General features: G+C 49.0%; 1 protein-coding gene across 1 annotated transcript in view; it reads left to right on the top strand.

The window, feature by feature from the left end:
* The window catches only part of LOC121552519 (signal-induced proliferation-associated 1-like protein 1), a 238,837-nt gene that overhangs the window by 194,902 nt on the left and 21,227 nt on the right, over positions 1-22,708 (top strand). The window contains exons 13-17 of the mRNA XM_045211170.1: positions 9,077-9,244; positions 9,369-9,475; positions 9,809-10,093; positions 12,048-12,200; positions 18,199-18,332. Of these exons, the coding sequence (XP_045067105.1) occupies positions 9,077-9,244; positions 9,369-9,475; positions 9,809-10,093; positions 12,048-12,200; positions 18,199-18,332 (847 nt within the window). The remainder of the gene's footprint in view (positions 1-9,076; positions 9,245-9,368; positions 9,476-9,808; positions 10,094-12,047; positions 12,201-18,198; positions 18,333-22,708) is intronic.

Genomic DNA, 22,708 nt, shown 5'->3' with positions numbered 1-22,708 from the left:
AATGGTCTGACACACACACACATACATGACCACACACATGCACATACGCACAACACCCGCACACACATACCCACACACGCACGTACACACACACCTCAAACAGTGTCTCTGTTGTGTGTTAGTAGATGCCTTCAAGAAGAGGGAAATGCAGTCGATCACAAACACTTTCATAACACTTTCAGACACAATGTTCAATGGAGTGTATCTGCTTTTCTCTGTTTGGTGTGTTGATCTACAGTCGGTGCTGTCAGCTGTGTGTGATGGAGCAGGAGGAAGGAGACAGGAGTAATATATTGGGACACACACTCATCTTCCTGCAAGTGGTCTAACACACACACACTGCAGAAAGCATTAAGAACCCCTATCTACTCCCTATCTATCTCAAAACAGTCCCTATCTATCTCAAAACAGTCCCTATCTATCTCAAAACTGTCCCTATCCACCTCAAAACTGTCCCTATCCACCTCAAAACTGTCCCTATCCACTTCAAAACTGTCCCTATCCACCTCAAAACTGTCCCTATCCACCTCAAAACTGTCCCTATTCACCTCAGCCCAAAGAGTATTTTCAAAGCAGCCAGGTCTGTCTACTGAATAACTTATTCCTCAGTTAGAGTGTGAAGTTTGGAGAGAGAGAGAGAGAGAGAGAGAGAGAGATTATTCTATTTTCCATAATAAAACAAGGAAAATTCTCCCTCGTGTGGACATTTCCCACGTCCCCATGAGGACAAAGGCTATATTTTAAGGTTAGGGGAAAATAGGATTTTCAATGGAAATTAATTTTAGGTCCCCACAAGGATAGAATTATATTACGTGTGTGTGTGGCCAGTCGTCCGTCACAGGGCCCTTAGCTAACTGTATTTATAGTGCCAGGGCCTCTCAGTTCCACTTTAGCTGAAGAGCTCTCTTTCCTGTCCTCCACTAAAGAAAACCACACACTCAGCCATTTCTACAGCACCCCCAGTAATGCCACAGTGACCTGTCGGAAAACATCAGAGGACCTTTTTTTGCATGCCGATACTAACGGACAAGTCTTGACTCATCAAATCAACTTCTATTTGTCACATGCGCCGAATCCAACAGGTGTAGACTTTACCCTGAAATGCTGACTCACGAGCTCTTTCCCAACCATGCAGCGTTAAAAGGTAAGAACAAATTTGCTAGAAATAGTAACACAATAAAATAACAATAACGAGGCTATATACAAGGAGTACCGGTACCGAGTCAATGTGCAGGGGTACCGGGTAATTGAGGTAATTGAGGTAATATGCACATGTAGGTAGGGGTAAAAGTGACTATGCAATCAGGATAGACAATAAACAGAGTAGCAGCAGCTTATGTGAAGAGTGAAAGTGTGTGTGTGGCGTCATTATGTGTGTGTTTTTGTGTGTGAGAGAGTATGTAGTGACAGTGTGTGTTGCAGTGTCAGTGTAGTATGTGTGAGTGTGTGGGTAGAGTCCAGTGAGTGTGTGGGTAGAGTCCAGTGAGTGTGTGGGTAGAGTCCAGGGAGTGTGTGGGTAGAGTCCAGGGAGTGTGTGGGTAGAGTCCAGGGAGTGTGTGGGTAGAGTCCAGTGTGGGTAGAGTCCAGGGAGTGTGTGGGTAGAGTCCAGGGAGTGTGTGGGTAGAGTCCAGGGAGTGTGTGGGTAGAGTCCAGGGAGTGTGAGGGTAGAGTCCAGGGAGTGTGTGGGTAGAGTCCAGTGTGGGTAGAGTCCAGGGAGTGTGTGGGTAGAGTCCAGTGTGGGTAGAGTCCAGGGAGTGTGTGGGTAGAGTCCAGGGAGTGTGTGGGTAGAGTCCAGTGTGGGTAGAGTCCAGGGAGTGTGTGGGTAGAGTCCAGGGAGTGTGTGGGTAGAGTCCAGGGAGTGTGTGGGTAGAGTCCAGGGAGTGTGTGGGTAGAGTCCAGGAGTGTGTGGGTAGAGTCCAGTGTGGGTAGAGTCCAGGGAGTGTGTGGGTAGAGTCCAGGGAGTGTGTGGGTAGAGTCCAGTGTGGGTAGAGTCCAGGGAGTGTGTGGGTAGAGTCCAGGGAGTGTGTGGGTAGAGTCCAGGGAGTGTGTGGGTAGAGTCCAGGGAGTGTGTGGGTAGAGTCCAGGGAGTGTGTGGGTAGAGTCCAGGGAGTGTGTGGGTAGAGTCCAGTGAGTGTGTGGGTAGAGTCCAGTGAGTGTGTGGGTAGAGTCCAGTGAGTGTGTGGGTAGAGTCCAGTGAGTGTGTGGGTAGAGTCCAGTGAGTGTGTGGGTAGAGTCCAGGGAGTGTGTGGGTAGAGTCCAGGGAGTGTGTGGGTAGAGTCCAGGGAGTGTGTGGGTAGAGTCCAGGGAGTGTGAGGGTAGAGTCCAGGGAGTGTGTGGGTAGAGTCCAGGGAGTGTGTGGGTAGAGTCCAGGGAGTGTGTGTGTAGAGTCCAGGGAGTGTGTGGGTAGAGTCCAGGGAGTGTGTGGGTAGAGTCCAGTGTGGGTAGAGTCCAGGGAGTGTGTGGGTAGAGTCCAGTGGGTGTGTGGGTAGAGTCCAGGGAGTGTGTGGGTAGAGTCCAGGGAGTGTGTGGGTAGAGTCCAGTGTGGGTAGAGTCCAGGGAGTGTGTGGGTAGAGTCCAGGGAGTGTGTGGGTAGAGTCCAGGGAGTGTGAGGGTAGAGTCCAGGGAGTGTGTGGGTAGAGTCCAGGGAGTGTGTGGGTAGAGTCCAGGGAGTGTGTGTGTAGAGTCCAGGGAGTGTGTGGGTAGAGTCCAGGGAGTGTGTGGGTAGAGTCCAGGGAGTGTGTGGGTAGAGTCCAGGGAGTGTGTGGGTAGAGTCCAGTGTGGGTAGAGTCCAGGGAGTGTGTGGGTAGAGTCCAGGGAGTGTGTGGGTAGAGTCCAGGGAGTGTGAGGGTAGAGTCCAGGGAGTGTGTGGGTAGAGTCCAGGAGTGTGTGGGTAGAGTCCAGGGAGTGTGTGGGTAGAGTCCAGGGAGTGTGTGGGTAGAGTCCAGGGAGTGTGTGGGTAGAGTCCAGGGAGTGTGTGGGTAGAGTCCAGGGAGTGTGGGTAGAGTCCAGGGAGTGTGTGTGTAGAGTCTAGGGAGTGTGTGGGTAGAGTCCAGGGAGTGTGGGTAGAGTCCAGTGGGTGTGTGGGTAGAGTCCAGTGGGTGTGTGGGTAGAGTCCAGTGAGTGTGTGGGTAGAGTCCAGGGAGTGTGTGGGTAGAGTCCAGGGAGTGTGTGGGTAGAGTCCAGTGAGTGTGTGGGTAGAGTCCAGTGAGTGTGTGGGTAGAGTCCAGTGAGTGTGTGGGTAGAGTCCAGTGAGTGTGTGGGTAGAGTCCAGGGAGTGTGTGGGTAGAGTCCAGGGGAGTGTGTGGGTAGAGTCCAGGGAGTGTGTGGGTAGAGTCCAGGGAGTGTGTGGGTAGAGTCCAGGGAGTGTGTGGGTAGAGTCCAGGGAGTGTGTGGGTAGAGTCCAGGGAGTGTGTGGGTAGAGTCCAGGGAGTGTGTGGGTAGAGTCCAGGGAGTGTGTGGGTAGAGTCCAGGGAGTGTGTGGGTAGAGTCCAGGGAGTGTGTGGGTAGAGTCCAGGGAGTGTGTGGGTAGAGTCCAGTGAGTGTGTGGGTAGAGTCCAGGGAGTGTGTGGGTAGAGTCCAGGGAGTGTGTGGGTAGAGTCCAGTGAGTGTGTGGGTAGAGTCCAGGGAGTGTGTGGGTAGAGTCCAGGGAGTGTGTGGGTAGAGTCCAGGGAGTGTGTGGGTAGAGTCCAGTGAGTGTGTGGGTAGAGTCCAGGGAGTGTGTGGGTAGAGTCCAGGGAGTGTGTGGGTAGAGTCCAGGGAGTGTGTGGGTAGAGTCCAGGGAGTGTGTGGGTAGAGTCCAGGGAGTGTGTGGGTAGAGTCCAGGGAGTGTGTGGGTAGAGTCCAGGGAGTGTGTGGGTAGAGTCCAGGGAGTGTGTGGGTAGAGTCCAGGGAGTGTGTGGGTAGAGTCCAGGGAGTGTGTGGGTAGAGTCCAGGGAGTGTGTGGGTAGAGTCCAGGGAGTGTGTGGGTAGAGTCCAGGGAGTGTGTGGGTAGAGTCCAGGGAGTGTGGGTAGAGTCCAGGGAGTGTGTGGGTAGAGTCCAGGGAGTGTGTGGGTAGAGTCCAGGGAGTGTGTGGGTAGAGTCCAGGGAGTGTGTGGGTAGAGTCCAGGGAGTGTGTGGGTAGAGTCCAGGGAGTGTGTGGGTAGAGTCCAGGGAGTGTGTGGGTAGAGTCCAGTGAGTGTGTGGGTAGAGTCCAGTGAGTGTGTGGGTAGAGTCCAGGGAGTGTGTGGGTAGAGTCCAGGGAGTGTGTGGGTAGAGTCCAGGGAGGTGTGGGTAGAGTCCAGGGAGTGTGTGGGTAGAGTCCAGGGAGTGTGTGGGTAGAGTCCAGGGAGTGTGTGGGTAGAGTCCAGGGAGTGTGTGGGTAGAGTCCAGGGAGTGTGTGGGTAGAGTCCAGGGAGTGTGTGGGTAGAGTCCAGGGAGTGTGTGGGTAGAGTCCAGGGAGTGTGTGGGTAGAGTCCAGGGAGTGTGTGGGTAGAGTCCAGGAGTGTGTGGGTAGAGTCCAGGGAGTGTGTGGGTAGAGTCCAGGGAGTGTGTGGGTAGAGTCCAGGGAGTGTGTGGGTAGAGTCCAGGGAGTGTGTGGGTAGAGTCCAGTGAGTGTGTGGGTAGAGTCCAGGGAGTGTGTGGGTAGAGTCCAGGGAGTGTGTGGGTAGAGTCCAGGGAGTGTGTGGGTAGAGTCCAGGGAGTGTGTGGGTAGAGTCCAGGGAGTGTGTGGGTAGAGTCCAGGGTGTGTGTGGGTAGAGTCCAGGGAGTGTGTGGGTAGAGTCCAGGGAGTGTGTGGGTAGAGTCCAGGGAGTGTGTGGGTAGAGTCCAGGGAGTGTGTGGGTAGAGTCCAGTGAGTGTGTGGGTAGAGTCCAGTGAGTGTGTGGGTAGAGTCCAGTGAGTGTGTGGGTAGAGTCCAGGGAGTGTGTGGGTAGAGTCCAGGGAGTGTGTGGGTAGAGTCCAGGGAGTGTGTGGGTAGAGTCCAGGGAGTGTGTGGGTAGAGTCCAGGGAGTTTGTGGGTAGAGTCCAGGGAGTGTGTGGGTAGAGTCCAGGGAGTGTGTGGGTAGAGTCCAGGGAGTGTGTGGGTAGAGTCCAGGGAGTGTGTGGGTAGAGTCCAGGGAGTGTGTGGGTAGAGTCCAGGGAGTGTGTGGGTAGAGTCCAGGGAGTGTGTGGGTAGAGTCCAGGGAGTGTGTGGGTAGAGTCCAGGGAGTGTGTGGGTAGAGTCCAGGGAGTGTGTGGGTAGAGTCCAGTGAGTGTGTGGGTAGAGTCCAGTGAGTGTGTGGGTAGAGTCCAGGGGAGTGTGTGGGTAGAGTCCAGGGAGTGTGTGGGTAGAGTCCAGGGAGTGTGTGGGTAGAGTCCAGTGAGTGTGTTGGTAGAGTCCAGTGAGTGTGTGGGTAGAGTCCAGTGAGTGTGTGGGTAGAGTCCAGTGAGTGTGTGGGTAGAGTCCAGTGAGTGTGTGGGTAGAGTCCAGGGAGTGTGTGGGTAGAGTCCAGGGAGTGTGTGGGTAGAGTCCAGTGTGGGTAGAGTCCAGGGAGTGTGTGGGTAGAGTCCAGGGAGTGTGTGGGTAGAGTCCAGGGAGTGTGTGGGTAGAGTCCAGGGAGTGTGTGGGTAGAGTCCAGGGAGTGTGTGGGTAGAGTCCAGGGAGTGTGTGGGTAGAGTCCAGGGAGTGTGTGGGTAGAGTCCAGGGAGTGTGTGGGTAGAGTCCAGGGAGTGTGTGGGTAGAGTCCAGTGAGTGTGTGGGTAGAGTCCAGTGAGTGTGTGGGTAGAGTCCAGTGAGTGTGTGGGTAGAGTCCAGGGAGTGTGTGGGTAGAGTCCAGGGAGTGTGTGGGTAGAGTCCAGTGAGTGTGTGGGTAGAGTCCAGTGAGTGTGTGGGTAGAGTCCAGTGAGTGTGTGGGTAGAGTCCAGGGAGTGTGTGGGTAGAGTCCAGTGAGTGTGTGGGTAGAGTCCAGTGTGGGTAGAGTCCAGTGTGGGTAGAGTCCAGGGAGTGTGTGGGTAGAGTCCAGGGAGTGTGTGGGTAGAGTCCAGGGAGTGTGTGGGTAGAGTCCAGGGAGTGTGTGGGTAGAGTCCAGGGAGTGTGTGGGTAGAGTCCAGGGAGTGTGTGGGTAGAGTCCAGGGAGTGTGTGGGTAGAGTCCAGGGAGTGTGTGGGTAGAGTCCAGTGAGTGTGTGGGTAGAGTCCAGGGAGTGTGTGGGTAGAGTCCAGGGAGTGTGTGGGTAGAGTCCAGGGAGTGTGTGGGTAGAGTCCAGTGAGTGTGTGGGTAGAGTCCAGTGAGTGTGTGGGTAGAGTCCAGTGAGTGTGTGGGTAGAGTCCAGTGAGTGTGTGGGTAGAGTCCAGGGAGTGTTTGGGTAGAGTCCAGTGTGGGTAGAGTCCAGGGAGTGTGTGGGTAGAGTCCAGGGAGTGTGTGGGTAGAGTCCAGGGAGTGTGTGGGTGGAGTCCAGGGAGTGTGTGGGTAGAGTCCAGGGAGTGTGTGGGTAGAGTCCAGTGAGTGTGTGGGTAGAGTCCAGTGAGTGTGCATAGAGCCAGTGCAGGAGAGTCAGTGTAAAAAAAACGTACACATTTTTTTCTGAATATTCATTTTTTTTTTTTGCCATACCAGGCGGTGATGCAGGCAGTCAAGATGCTCTCAATGGTGCAGCTGTATAACTTTTTGAGGATCTGAGGGCCCATGCCAAATCTATTCAGCCTCCTGAGGGGGACGAGGCATTGTCGTGCCCTCTTTACGAGTGTGTTGGTGTGTGTGGACCATGATGGATCCTTAGTGATGTGGACACCGAGGAACTTGAAGCTCTCGACCCGCTCCACTACAGCCCTGTTGATGTGGATGGTGGCGTGCTCGGCCCTCCGTTTCCTGTAGTCCACGTTCAGCTCCTTTGTCTTGCTGATGTTGAGGGAGAGGTTGTTGTCCTGACACCACACTGCCAGGTCTCTGACCTCCTCCCTATAGGCTGTCTCATTGTAGTTGGTGATCAGGCCTACCACTGTCGTGTCGTCAGCAAACTTAATGATGGCGTTGGAGTCAAGCGCGGCCACGTGTCGTGGGTCAACACCCTGTGTTGAGGATCAGCGTGGCAGATGTGTTGTTGCCTACCCTTACCACCTGGGGGCGTCAGGAAGTCCAGGATCACGCAGACATGTTATCAAGTTTCAAGTTTTATTAGTCGTATGTACGGGTTATGCATGGTATACACTGAGTGTACAAAACATTAAGAACACCTTCCTAATATTGAGTTGTACCCCCCTTTTGCCCGCAGAACAGCCTCAGTTCGTTGCGGTATGGACTCTACAAGTTGTCAGAAGCGTTCCACAGGGTTGCTGGCCCATGTTGACTCCGATTCTTCCCACAATTGTGTCAAGTTGACTGGCTGTCCTTTGGGTGGTGGACCATTCTTGACACACGGGAAACTGTTGACGTTGAAAAACCCAACAGCGTTGCAGTTCTTGACACAAACCGGTGTGCCTGGCACCTACTACCATACCCCGTTCAAAGGAACTTTTTTTATCTTGCCCATTCACATTGAATGGCACACATACACAATCCGTCTCAATTGTCTCAAGGCTTAAAAATCCTTCTTTTAACCTGTCTCCTCCCCTTCATCTACACTGATTGAAGGGTATTTAACAAGTGACATCAATAAGGGATCATAGCGTTCACCTGGTCGTTCCGTGTCATGGTTGACACTGGAACAGGACTCACGCGAGACTTGTGGGTCCCACGGGATTCTGGCTGGAACGGTAGTGAATTTCTAGTCAAATTTGGGACAGGACGGAACGGGATCAACAGTCCACAGGAACTACAGGAATAGTTATAAACAGAGTTTTTAGGTTGGAAATATGTCGTCAAGCATTTCCTAAAACACCAACTGTCACTAGGCTACCTCAGATGCCAACCTGCGTCACAGTAGATGAAGCCTTCAATAGAGGAATTGCAACGTCATGTTGCAGCCAAGGACCCATCACCAACATTAAACATTAGAGAAAAGGAAAGAGCGATGTTTTTAGCTGAAGTTGATGGAGTTGTCTTTGACAATGAAGGAGTACACGGCTTGTAAAAAATGCTGCGGTTTAATCAAATAGGTTACTAACTGGAGAGCGGGACAAGCGGCCATAGCTGCTCTGCTCCCAACGACTTTACCGTCAAGCCCAATTGTTTTCGCGTATTTAACTAAATCCGTGCCATCTGGAGTATAGAGAGTGAAATAAAAATAGATTGACTTATGCAGTACTGCCTCTCAGGTACTGCCTCGTGGTCCTCTGTAGCTCAGCTGGTAGAGCATGGCGCTTGTAACGACTAGGGTAGTGGGTTCGATCCCCGGGACCACCCATACGTAAAAATGTATATAAAAATGTGGATATTAGGTAAAAAAAAGTGTTATGTTCATGTTGGACATGTTAATGTGTTGTAAATGTTCATATGTGCTCAGCTGTAGGCTACAGATGTATGCCGGTGCATCCTGCTGGGCTCTCTGTCCTTAATTCATCTACACTTTAGGTCATATAGAATGCACTATTATCCAGAGCGACTTAGGCCTACGGTCAGTGCATTTAACTAAAATATGTAAGATAACCACATCACAGTCACATATGGCAGTACTGAAATGATTTTCAATACTTACCTAAACAAACACAACATATTTCTGAGCATGTGGCAGGAAGGGAGTGATTTTTATCTGGGAAGGGACAGGAAAGTTCGGGGGTTATAGAACTGTTGTGGGATCAGAACAGTACAGGAAAATAATGGACAGGACAGGAATGAATTTTCACTCCCGTGTCAACCTCTAATGGAAAAAGCAGATATTCTGAACTCTGTGTAGGTCGTACTATGAAATTGTTACTTGCAGGTTCCTTCTCGACAATGCAACAACAGTAAGAAATAAGAACTAATCACGCTCTCCTCCCACTCTCTCTTCCTCCCTCCCTCTCTCCCTCCCTCCCCCTCTCTGCCATCCCTCCCTCCTCCCCTCCCCCTCCATCCCTCCATCTCTCTCTCTCTCTCTCTCTCTCTCTCTCTCTCTCTCTCTCTCTCTCTCTCTCTCCCCCTCCCTCTCTCTCTCTCTTCCTCCCTCTCTCTCTCTCCCTCCCTCCCTCTGTTCCTCCCCACCAGTACCTGACTAAGGGTTGTGAGACGTCTGAGATGACACTGCGTCGTAACGGGCTGGGCCAGCTGGGTTTCCACGTCAACTACGAGGGCATCGTGGCAGAGGTGGAGTCGTACGGGTACGCTTGGCAGGCGGGGCTGAGACAGGGCAGCCGATTGGTCGAAATCTGCAAGGTACGTCATTTAAACTTGTAGATTTCATTGTGCGGATCATTCTTGTGTGTTTCTTTTTATTACTTTGAAATTGTATCAAATTATTTGCTGCTATTGATATCATGAAATAAACCGTTCTGTCAAGGTTGCCGTTGCGACACTGACCCATGAACAGATGATTGATCTACTGAGGACGTCGGTCACCGTCAGGGTGGTCATCATCCCACCACACGAAGACGCTACCCCACGCAGGTGTGTGTGTTTGTCTGAGGGGTTGGTGTGTGTGTGATGTCAGCGACGGTCAGATTGTTGATTATGAGGTGTTCATCATGTCAGCCATGTGTGTGTAGACTTACCTGTGCTTCTAACCCCCCCCTCTCTTCCTCCCCATCTCTTCCTCCCCCTCTCTTCTCCCCCTCTCTTCTCCCCCCCTCTTCTTCCTCCCCCGCTCTTCCTCCCCCTCTCTTCTCCCCCCCTCTCTTCTACCCCTCTCTTCTTCCTCCCCCCTCTCTTCTTCCTCCCTCCTCTCTTCTTTCTCCCCCCCTCTCTTCTCCCCCCCCTCTCCCTCTCCCTCTCTCTCTACAGAGGTTGCTCTGAGCTCTACCGTATGCCAGTGGTGGAGTATAAAGGCAGTGGTGAGAGCGGTTCGTTTGACTACAAGTTCCCGTTCCGCAGCAAAGACAACAAGTGGCAGAGAACCTCCAGTAGTCCCCAGCAGTCCCTGACGGCCTCCCCCCAGCCGCACACCCCCAACCGGGCCGTCAGCCTGGGGAGCTCTGGGGGGAAGACCCTGTCTGCTGAACGCCCGGAGAGGAACGCCGCTATACCACGCAGTGTTAGTAGTGATGGGAGACCACTGGATACCAAGAGGTAGGGGACAGGGGGAAGCAGGGGAAGAGGAGGAGGAGGAAGCAGGGGAAGAGGAGGAGGAGTAAGGGGGGAGAGGGGGAAGCAGGGGAAGAGGAGGAGGAGGAAGCAGGGGAAGAGGAGGAGGAGGAAGCAGGGGAGAGGGGGAAGCAGGGGAAGAGGAGGAGGAGTAAGGGGGGAGAGGGGGAAGCAGGGGAAGAGGAGGAGGAGTAATGAGGAGAGGGGGGAAGCAGCGGAAGAGGAGGAGGAGGAAGCAGGGGAAGAGGAGGAGGAGTAAGGGGGGAGAGGGGGAAGCAGGGGAAGAGGAGGAGGAGTAAGGGGGAGAGGGGGAAGCAGGGGAAGAGCAGGAGGAGTAAGGGGGAGAGGGGGAAGCAGGGGAAGAGGAGGAGGAGGAGGAGGAGGAGGAGTAAGGGGGAGAGGGGGAAGCAGGGGAAGAGGAGGAGGAGTAAGGGGGGAGAGGAGGAGGAGGAGGAGGAGTAAGGGGGAGAGGGGGAAGCGGGGGAAGAGGAGGAGGAGGAGGAAGCAGGGGAAGAGGAGGAGGAGGAGGAGGAGGAAGCAGGGGAGAGGGGAAGCAGGGGAAGAGGAGGAGGAGGAGGAGGAGGAAGCAGGGGAGAGGGGAAGCAGGGGAAGAGGAGGAGGAGGAGGAGGAGTAAGGGGGGAGAGGGGGAAGCAGGGGAAGAGGAGGAGGAGTAAGGGGGAGAGGAGGAAGCAAGGGGAAGAGGAGGAGGAGGAGGAGGAGGAGTAAGGGGAGAGGGGGGAAGCAGGGGGAGCGGAGGAGGAGTAAGGGGGGAGAGGAGGAAGCAAGGGAAGAGGAGGAGGAGGAGGAGTAAGGGGGAGAGGGGGAAGCAGGGGAGCGGAGGAGGAGTAATGGGGGAGAGGGGGAAGCAGGGGAAGAGGAGGAGGAGGAGTAAGGGGGGAGAGGAGGAAGCAGGGGGAGCGGAGGAGGAGTAATGGGGGAGAGGAGGAAGCAGGGGAAGAGGAGTAGGGGGAGAGGGGGAAGCAGCGGAAGAGCAGGAGGAGTAAGGGGGAGAGGGGGAAGCAGGGGAAGAGGAGGAGGAGTAAGGGGGGAGAGGAGGAGGAGTAAGGGGGGAGAGGGGGAAGCAGGGGAAGATGAGGAGGAGTAAGGGGGGAGAGGAGGAAGCAGGGGAAGATGAGGAGGAGTAAGGGGGAGAGGAGGAAGCAGGGGAAGATGAGGAGGAGTAAGGGGGAGAGGAGGAAGCAGGGGAAGATGAGGAGGAGTAAGGGGGGAGAGGAGGAAGCAGGGGAAGATGAGGAGGAGTAAGGGGGAGAGGAGGAAGCAGGGGAAGAGGAGGAGGAGTAAGGGGGAGAGGAGGAAGCAGGGGAAGAGGAGGAGGAGTAAGGGGGAGAGGAGGAGGAGTAATGGGGGAGAGGAGGAGGAGGAGTAAGGGGGTAGAGGAGGAAGAGTAAGGGGGGAGAGGGGGAAGCAGGGGAAGATGAGGAGGAGTAAGGGGGGAGAGGAGGAAGCAGGGGAAGATGAGGAGGAGTAAGGGGGAGAGGAGGAAGCAGGGGAAGATGAGGAGGAGTAAGGGGGGAGAGGGGGAAGCAGGGGAAGATGAGGAGGAGTAAGGGGGGAGAGGAGGAAGCAGGGGAAGATGAGGAGGAGTAAGGGGGAGAGGAGGAAGCAGGGGAAGAGGAGGAGGAGTAAGGGGGAGAGGAGGAAGCAGGGGAAGAGGAGGAGGAGTAAGGGGGAGAGGAGGAGGAGGAGTAATGGGGGAGAGGAGGAGGAGTAAGGGGGTAGAGGAGGAAGAGTAAGGGGGGAGAGGGGGAAGAGTGTGTGTTTCCGTCAAATAAAATATTGCAACATTAGATTGCTCGCTTTATGTCAGTAAAGTTAGTTTGAATTTGGGAGGGGGAAGGGTGAGAGGGTTAATGTATTCTCTCTGTATCTCCTAATTGTTTTATGTAGTCTTTCGTCTTCTCTGGTAACCCCCTCCAGAATGTCTCCAGGCAGTGAGAACTATGCCCTAGCCTCCTCTGTGGCACTGGGTCGTTCTCCTCACAACCGCTCTTCCCCCTCCAACCTCTCCTGCTCCAGTGACACCTCACAGGGCTCACAGCACTGGAGGACTCAGAAGTCCATGCCTGAGGGGTAAGAGATAGCGTGTGTGTTCGTCAGCTGTAGCATACGTAATATTACCCTTTTATGTAATAGTTACGGAAGTGGTTAAAAGGTGTTAAGTGGATAAAAAGGTGTTAAGGAAGTGGTTAAAAGGTGTTAAGGAAGTGGTTAAACGCTGTTAAGGAAGTGGTTAAAAGGTGTTAAGGAAGTGGTTAAAAGCTGTTAATGAAGTGGTTAAAGAATAAGGACACTCATTGTTGTCCTCCCATTCTCCATTTGAAAACTCAGCCAATGTCTTCCAGCTTGTGTCCATTACATTAAGGACGACCTTGAAGTTTCTGTCCATGGATTGTATGCATTGCAAATGGCAGCCTATTCCCTATATACTGCCCAACATTCCCTATATACTGCCCTACATTCCCTATTAGTGCCCTACATTCCCTATATACTGCCCTACATTCCCTATATACTGCCCTACATTCCCTATATACTGCCCTACATTCCCTATATACTGCCCTACATTCCCTATATACTGCCCTACATTCCCTATATACTGCCCTACATTCCCTATATACTGCCCTACATTCCCTATATACTGCCCTACATTCCTATATACTGCCCTACATTCCCTATATACTGCCCTACATTCCCTATATACTGCCCTACATTCCCTATATACTGCCCTACATTCCCTATATACTGCCCTACATTCCCTATATACTGCCCTACATTCCCTATATACTGCCCTACATTCCCTATATACTGCCGTACATGCCCTATATACTGCCCTACATTCCCTATATACTGCCCTACATTCCCTATATACTGCCCTACATTCCCTATATAGTGCCCTACATTCCCTATATACTGCCCTACATTCCCTATATACTGCCCTACATTCCCTATATACTGCCCTACATTCCCTATATACTGCCCTACATTCCCTATATAGTGCCCTACATTCCCTATATACTGCCCTACATTCCCTATATACTGCCCTACATTCCCTATATACTGCCCAACATTCCCTATATACTGCCCAACATTCCCTATATACTGCCCAACATTCCCTATATACTGCCCAACATTCCCTATATACTGCCCAACATTCCCTATATACTGCCCTACATTCCCTATATACTGCCCTATCCCTATATACAGCCCTACATTCCCTATATACTGCCCTACATTCCCTATATACTGCCCTACATTCCCTATATACTGCCCTACATTCCCTATATAGTGCCCTACATTCCCTATATACTGCCCTACATGCCCTATATACTGCCCTACATGCCCTATATACTGCCCTACATTCCCTATATACTGCCCTACATTCCCTATATAGTGCCCTACATTCCCTATATACTGCCCTACATTCCCTATATACTGCCCAACATTCCCTATGTACTGCCCTACATTCCCTATATACTGCCCTACATTCCCTATATACTGCCCTACATTCCCTATATACTGCCCTATCCCTATATACAGCCCTACATTCCCTATATACTGCCCTACATTCCCTATATACTGCCCTACATTCCCTATATACTGCCCTACATTCCCTATATACTGCCCTATCCCTATATACTGCCCTACATTCCCTATATACTGCCCTACATTCCCTATATACTGCCCTACATTCCCTATATACTGCCCTATCCCTATATACTGCCCTACATTCCCTATATACTGCCCTACATTCCCTATATACTGCCCTACATTCCCTATATGCTGCCCTACATTCCCTATATACTGCCCTATCCCTATATACAGCCCTACATTCCCTATATACTGCCCTACATTCCCTATATACTGCCCTACATTCCCTATATACTGCCCTACATTCCCTATATACTGCCCTACATTCCCTATATACTGCCCTATCCCTATATACTGCCCTACATTCCCTATATACTGCCCTATCCCTATATACAGCCCTACATTCCCTATATACTGCCCTACATTCCCTATATACTGCCCTACATTCCCTATATACTGCCCTACATTCCCTATATACTGCCCTACATTCCCTATATACAGCCCTACATTCCCTATATACTGCCCTACATTCCCTATATACTGCCCTACATTCCCTATATACTGCCCTACATTCCCTATATACTGCCCTACATTCCCTATATACTGCCCTACATTCCCTATATACTGCCCTACATTCCCTATATACAGCCCTACATTCCCTATATACTGCCCTACATTCCCTATATACTGCCCTACATTCCCTATATACTGCCCTACATTCCCTATATACTGCCCTACATTCCCTATATACTGCCCTACATTCCCTATATACTGCCCAACATTCCCTATATACTGCCCAACATTCCCTATATACTGCCCTACATTCCCTATATACCCTACATCCCTATATACGCCCTACATTCCCTATATACTGCCCTACATTCCCTATATACTTCCCTACATTCCCTATATACTGCCCTACATTCCCTATATACTGCCCTACATTCCCTATATACTGCCCCTACATTCCCTATATACTGCCCTACATTCCCTATATACTGCCCTACATTCCCTATATACTGCCCTACATTCCCTATATACTGCCCTACATTCCCTATATACTGCCCTACATTCCCTATATACTGCCCTACATTCCCTATATACTGCCCTACATTCCCTATATACAGCCCTACATTCCCTATATACTGCCCTACATTCCCTATATACTGCCCTACATTCCCTATATACTGCCCTACATTCCCTATATACTGCCCTACATTCCCTATATACTGCCCAACATTCCCTATATACTGCCCTACATTCCCTATATACTGCCCTACATTCCCTATATACTGCCCTACATTCCCTATATACTGCCCTACTTTCCCTATATACTGCCCTACATTCCCTATATACTGCCCTACATTCCCTATATACTGCCCTACATTCCCTATATACTGCCCTACATTCCCTATATACTGCCCTACATTCCCTATATACTGCCCTACATTCCCTATATACTGCCCTACATTCCCTATATACTGCCCTATCCCTATATACTGCCCTACATTCCCTATATACTGCCCTACATTCCCTATATACTGCCCTACATTCCCTATATACTGCCCTACATTCCCTATATACAGCCCTACATTCCCTATATACTGCCCTACATTCCCTATATACTGCCCAACATTCCCTATATACTGCCCTATCCCTATATACTGCCCTACATTCCCTGTATTATAATAATAATAATAATAATAATAATAATAATAATAATAAGCCATTTAGCAGACGCTTTTATCCAAAGCGACTTACAGTCATGGGTGCATAAATTTTTTTGTGTATGAGTGGTCCCGGGGGATCGAACCCACTACCTTGGCGTTACAAGCGCCGTGCTCTACCAGCTGAGCTACAGAGATCCAGAACCCCCCTAGAAGTGAATTATAGGATCTCTGTGGAAACCCCTTACATGTTTCCCATTTTTTTCTGCAGCCATACCAAGCCCATGATGTAATGCATAGTAGAGAAATGATCATGCTTCCTATCTAGCAGCTGACCAACAGCCCAAAAGGCATATCCTGAGGTAGTGTAACAGTGACATGAGTTAGTATAGGTAAAATATACATGATATGGGTTGCCAAAGGCTCCATGGACTCCCCTCTGTCTGGGACCGTTAGCTACTGGCAGTGTGCCAAACTGGATTATGTTCCTCTCAGGATCTCCCCAGATTAGACCTCTATGACAACTGGAGAGGGACTATGGCTGGGGAAAGTGGAAGGCAGGCGACAGCTGGACTTGAAGCGCGCTGATGCAATCCTCGCTACTCATTTCAGACTGAGGAAGAAGTAATGGTACTGAAGAAAAACAAAATAACAAGGAAATCCATGACCAATGGAGTGATTACTTTGAGTGATAATTACAATGTGACAATGCTGTGATTAGTAGCTATCAGTTAACAGGATCTGATACATCTATGTAGTGATTTATCTATATCTGGATTAAATCACTTGTGCAAATCTTCCTAAGAATCACAGCAATGTCAATGTGAGGAAATGGGTGATTCCGGATTGCTCGGTAATCAAATCGATGATGATTAACACTGCCAAGCACAGTGTGTCTTCCCAGCTTTGATCACACATTTGATGCATGACCTTCCCTTTGAAAAGGTTATAGGCTACACAAATGAGTCTCCTTAACACGTAACCTAATCAAACCTAATCAAAGCGTGGTAAATAGCCTACTCGCACTTCTCGCCCATTTACTGTGTCCAGATGTAACCCTTCACACGGTCAACAGAAACCCACTCTCAACCCCCAATAACATCAGCAACAGGTGGCTAAAGACAGTGGAACAACGTGGGATCATTATCCATGTGGTGGGGGTGAACCTTTAGCCATGGAGAGGAAAAACAAACACTGGGCAACCTCACTGTCTGAACACTTTCCAGAAATGTTTGAACCTTTTAATGGCCCTGAAACTGACAAAGAATACACAATGCCCATCGAGACTGGCCAGAAAATCAGTATACTGCCCTACATTCCCTATATACTGCCCTACATTCCCTATATACTGCCCTACATTCCCTATATACTGCCCTACATTCCCTATATACTGCCCTACATTCCCTATATACTGCCCTACATTCCCTATATACTGCCCTACATTCCCTATATACTGCCCTACATTCCCTATATAGTGCCCTACATTCCGTATATACTGCCCTACATTCCCTATATACTGCCCTACATTCCCTATATAGTGCCCTACATTCCCTATATACTGCCCTACATTCCCTATATACTGCCCTACATTCCCTATATACTGCCCTACATTCCCTATATACTGCCCTACATTCCCTATATACTGCCCTACATTCCCTATATACTGCCCTACATTCCCTATATAGTGCCCTACATTCCCTATATACTGCCCTACATTCCCTATATACTGCCCTACATTCCCTATTAGTGCCCTACATTCCCTATATACTGCCCTACATTCCCTATATACTGCCCTACATTCCCTATATACTGCCCTACATTCCCTATATACTGCCCTACATTCCCTATATACTGCCCTACATTCCCTATATAGTGCCCTACATTCCCTATATAGTGCCCTACATTCCCTATATACTGCCCTACATTCCCTATATAGTGCCCTACATTCCCTATATACTGCCCTACATTCCCTATATACTGCCCTACATTCCCTATATACTGCCCTACATTCCCTATATACTGCCCTACATTCCCTATATACTGCCCTACATTCCCTATATACTGCCCTACATTCCCTATATACTGCCCTACATTCCCTATATACTGCCCTACATTCCCTATATACTGCCCTACATTCCCTATATACACATTCCCTATATACTGCCCTACATTCCCTATATACTGCCCTACATTCCCTATATACTGCCCTACATTCCCTATATACTGCCCTACATTCCCTATATACTGCCCTACATTCCCTATATACTGCCCTACATTCCCTATATACTGCCCTACATTCCCTATATACTGCCCTACATTCCCTATATACAGCCCTACATTCCCTATATACTGCCCTACATTCCCTATATACTGCCCTACATTCCCTATATACTGCCCTACATTCCCTATATACTGCCCTACATTCCCTATATACTGCCCTACATTCCCTATATACTGCCCTACATTCCCTATATACTGCCCTACATTCCCTATATACTGCCCTACATTCCCTATATACTGCAGCTCCGTGCAGAGGAAGCAGCTTCCACCCACAACCCTACTTTTCAATTTACTTTCAATTGATTTCCTTCCTTTTCTTTTTAATCATACTTCTATGGCTAACACACGTTGTAGTTGAATGGAAACAGCATGTCTGCTGCTCTGTGGGCGACTTGATGTCAGAAAATGAAATGGACTTTTAATGAGCTTGTTGACCACAACTTGCTGTGATTCTCTGGGGGGTTTTCTCCTCTGTGTGTGTGTGATGTGGTGTGTGTGTGTGTGTGTGTGTGATGTGGTGTGTGTGTGGGTTCTAGGTTCGGAGAACGCAGACAACACTCTCCTTTATCTACGGAGCGGCAGGTGGTGGGAGAAGGCGGGGCTAGCGGCAAGTCCACACCTAATTGGCAGAGAGTGGAGGAAGGGGGCGGGCCCGACAGAGGTTCTACAGGTGAGATTGCCCAATGGGAGAGAGGGATTTGATAATAAAGAAAGAAAGGACAGCTTTATTCTTACTCCCACATATACAAAGTGTTGGCTGCAATAGTGTCCATACAATCATACCACTTGGGCATGCATTCTAAATGCTAATGTGGATATTGGAACATAGTCTATGACAGTATTTCCCAACTCCAGTCCTCCAGCACCCCCAACAGCAGCCCCAACAGCAGCCCCAACAGTACCCCCAGCAGCAGCCCCAACAGTACCCCCAACAGTACCCCCAACAGTACCCCCAACAGCAGCCCCAACAGCAGCCCCAACAGCAGCCCCAACAGCAGCCCCAACAGCGCCACCAAAAGCACACGTTGTTGTTGTAGCCCCGGGACAAACGTACCTCATTCAACTCTTTGAGGGCTTGATGATTAGTTGACAAGTTGAGTCAGGTGTTCTGGTCCAGGGCTACAACAACAACGTGTGCTGTTGGGGGTGCTGTTGGGGGTGCTGTTGGGGCTGCTGGAGGACTGGAGTTGGGAAACACTGCCCTATGTAATGCACTATAGGTGATTTGGCACAATAGAAAGCATTATACACTGTGGGAAAGAAAGTAGAACATATTGGTGTGGTCCCCTGTCATCAGTCCTCGCAGAGTTGGTGCGTGTGAATTGTTGAGTAGTTTAAAATCATTAATAAACTAGGTGGTTGGCGCCCTGAATGCTGATTGGCTGAAAGCCGTGGTATATCAGACCGTATACCACGGGTATGACCCAAAAAATTTTTTTACTGTTCTAAATGCGTTGTTTATAAAAGCAATAAGGCACCTCTGGGGTTTGTGGTATATAGCCAATATACCACGGCTAAGGGATGTTGCGTCATGCCTGACCACACCTCCTCTGGACTTACTGCTTAAACATACACCTACTCCTATGAACATAGACCTATCAACATACACCTACTCCTATGAACATAGACATATCAACATACACCTACTCCTATGAACATAGACCTATCTACATACACCTACTCCTATGAACATAGACCTATCTACATACACCTACTCCTATGAACATAGACCTATCTACATACACCTACTCCTATGAACATAGACCTATCTTCATACACCTACTCCTATGAACATAGACCTATCTTCATACACCTACTCCTATGAACATAGACCTATCTTCATACACCTACTCCTATGAACATAGACCTATCTTCATACACCTACTCCTATGAACATAGACCTATCAACATACACCTACTCCTATGAACATAGACCTATCTACATACACCTACTCCTATGAACATAGACCTATCTACATACACCTACTCCTATGAACATAGACCTATCAACATACACCTACTCCAATGAACATAGACCTATCTACATACACCTACTCCTATGAACATAGACCTATCTACATACACCTACTCCTATGAACATAGACCTATCAACATACACCTACTCCTATGAACATAGACCTATCTCCATACACCTCCGGTCTGCATCCGTTTGTATATTAGTGTGGTTTCCGATCAGTCCTCTGAGAGAAATTACCTTTAAGATCAAATATGTCCATTACCTTAAATACATACATTTACTACTGCTAACTGCTGTATGAATGTAAAATGAATCTGTTAATCCCTGACTGCAGTGTGAGCATCCATCCATCAGTTTGGTAGTTGACCCTGTAGTGTTAAAACAGTGCGTAGGAAGAACACAGATTTTAAATTGCCTCTGTCGCATTTAGCGTTTATCTGCTGGTACATTACATTTGAAGTGAAGCTTCAGACCAGAACTGAATAACCCAAGAGAGCCAAGCAAACCTCCCACACATCAGAGAGAGAGAGAGAGAGAGAGAGAGAGAGAGAGAGAGAGAGAGAGAGAGAGAGAGAGAGAGAGAGAGAGAGAGAGAGAGAGAGAGAGAGAGAGAGAGAGAGAGAGAGAGAGAGAGAGAGAGAGAGAGAGAGAGAGAGAGAGAGAGAGAGAGAGAGAGAGAGAGAGAGAGAGAGAGAGAGAGAGAGAGAGAGAGAGAGAGAGAGAGAGAGAGAGAGAGAGAGAGAGAGAGAGAGAGAGAGAGAGAGAGAGAGAGAGAGAGAGAGAGAGAGAGAGAGAGAGAGAGAGAGAGAATCCCCTCCTCTCCTCTCTACCACATATTATAGAAAGTGCGTGTGTGTGTACCTGCAGCTGTCAGTGACCGTAGTGCTCTCCCATGGCTCTTTCTGTATGAAACAGCTGTTGGCTTTGATGGCACTGACAGCCCTTCTCTTCCTCCTGTCAGAACACACAAATTTGACTAACCGCCTTTGAGTGAGGACAGTATTATTATACGTATTGGATGGACTGGTTACCTTGTGCCAAGCTCCAAACGTTCTATCCATGAGTCTGGGAGAGAATGTATAGCCCTAGGCGATGCTGTTGGTTCATTGATTGTACAGGGCGGCTTACAGTTAGCCTACAATTATAGTGAATTTGATTTTGAATAGCCTAGTAATAGGGAATGTTTTATATTTTCATAATTAATAAGCTGACATATTACCTTTAGCTACAGGTAATATCTCACCACCGTGCGTTTCCATCTCCTTCTCTCTCTCCTTCATTCCTTTCTCGAGCGCGCACAGGGGCTGTCAACAGTTTAATTGAAATATGTTTAGTTGTGAAAACATGTTACTATCGATGTTCCCAAAACAGATTTCACTTGGTTTCCCAAATTAAGCACCGGGTAGCTGCAGGAACAAGGGTGGAGAGCCCGTGCCATACAGAGTTTGGGCGGAATATCACCTGTCGCGCAGCGAGAGCATGCTCCTCAAACAGTGGTTGTTGCTTGGAGTGAAATAAGTGTTGTTATATTTATTTCTCAGCTGCTTGTATTAAGCACATAACAAGTAACACCCGAAGTAACCTACCCTTCATCATTGGAAAATGAACCGGCGGGAAAGCGGCCTCCATTCGCTATTCGAGTGCATACGAATGACATGTATTTTTCCCCCTGCCCCTGTTCCTACCGATTTGATAATGGGCCATTCTACATTTACATTTTAGTCATTTAGCAGACGCTCTTATCCAGAGCGACTTACAGGAGCAATTAGGGGTTAAGTGCCTTGCTCAAGGGCACATCGACAGATTTTTCACCTAGTCGGCTCGGGGATTAGAACCAGCGACCTTTCGGTTACTGGCACAACGCTCTTAACCACTAAGCTACCTGCCGCCCCCTAAAATTTTACATATTAGTAAAGAACAAGATTAAATTAAGACAACGTCTGATGGGTGAAAATATGATCGCTTGATGAGAGAACAGCTGTGCAGCCTGAGGCGAGGAACAAGAGCGCAAGCTTTTTTTGTGACTTTCTCAAATCGTCAATATCCTGTAGTCCCATCATCCAGCCCAGATATGTTTTGATTTCTAAGACATTCTATGGTTTGTATCATTCACAACTAAAGTTGCCATATAACTGTACATCTAGTTTATAGAACCTGTTTCAAATGATCACTTTTACGCTCAACATAGCCACTTCATAAGCGCACTCGCTCTGGAATGGGGAAAAATATCCTTTCTATTTTATTCAGCTAAGTTATATTATTTTTACTATAAAATCCTATAATATAAAAGAATGGTACGGGACTTATAAGCATATCATGTCAGCTAAATGAACAAGCCTACAGCCAATGGCATGGAGCATAGCCAGATAACATACAGTAAGTAGGCCAACTCATATTTTGTTCTTCTGAAATACATTTTCTTCATATCATAATGTTTCTTTAGACCTGCCTAAAATAAATCATGTATTTATTGTGATGGTGTATATTAAATTGGTTTATTAGACTTTTTTTTATGTAGAATTTCCAAAGGCCCGTGTCAGTGACTTGAATGTAGCTTGTGTCAGTGACTTGAATGTAGCTTGTGTCAGTGACTTGAATGTAGCTTGTGTGAGTGGAGGCCTGGAGATGCTAAATGTTTTTATGTTCATTAACGGTCAGTTACCGTGAGACCGCAGGCTTTTGCATGACAATCAAAATGTCATGACAGCCACAACCCTATAGCCACCTTCCTAACTTTTCCTTTCAATCAAATGTATTTATAAAGCCATTTTTACATCAGCAGATGTCACAAAGTGCTATACAGAAACCCAGCCTAAAACCCCAAACAGCAAGCAATGCAGATGTAGAAGCACGGTGGCTAGGAAAAACTCCCTAGAAAGGCAGGAACCTAGGAAGAAACCTAGAGAAGAACCAGGCGCTGAGGGGTGGCCAGTCCTCTTCTCGCTGTGCCGGGTGGAGATTATAAGAGTACATGGCCATTTAAGGACAGATTGTTCTTCAAGATGTTCAAACGTTCATAGATGACCAGCAGGATCAAATAATAATCACAGTGGTTGTAGAGGTTGCAA

The sequence above is a fragment of the Coregonus clupeaformis genome, chromosome 36, assembly GCF_020615455.1.
Source record: "Coregonus clupeaformis isolate EN_2021a chromosome 36, ASM2061545v1, whole genome shotgun sequence".
Taxonomy (NCBI): Eukaryota; Metazoa; Chordata; class Actinopteri; order Salmoniformes; family Salmonidae; genus Coregonus; species Coregonus clupeaformis.
Note: the sequence above shows the minus strand (reverse complement) of the source record. Positions and strands in the feature narration are given on the sequence as shown.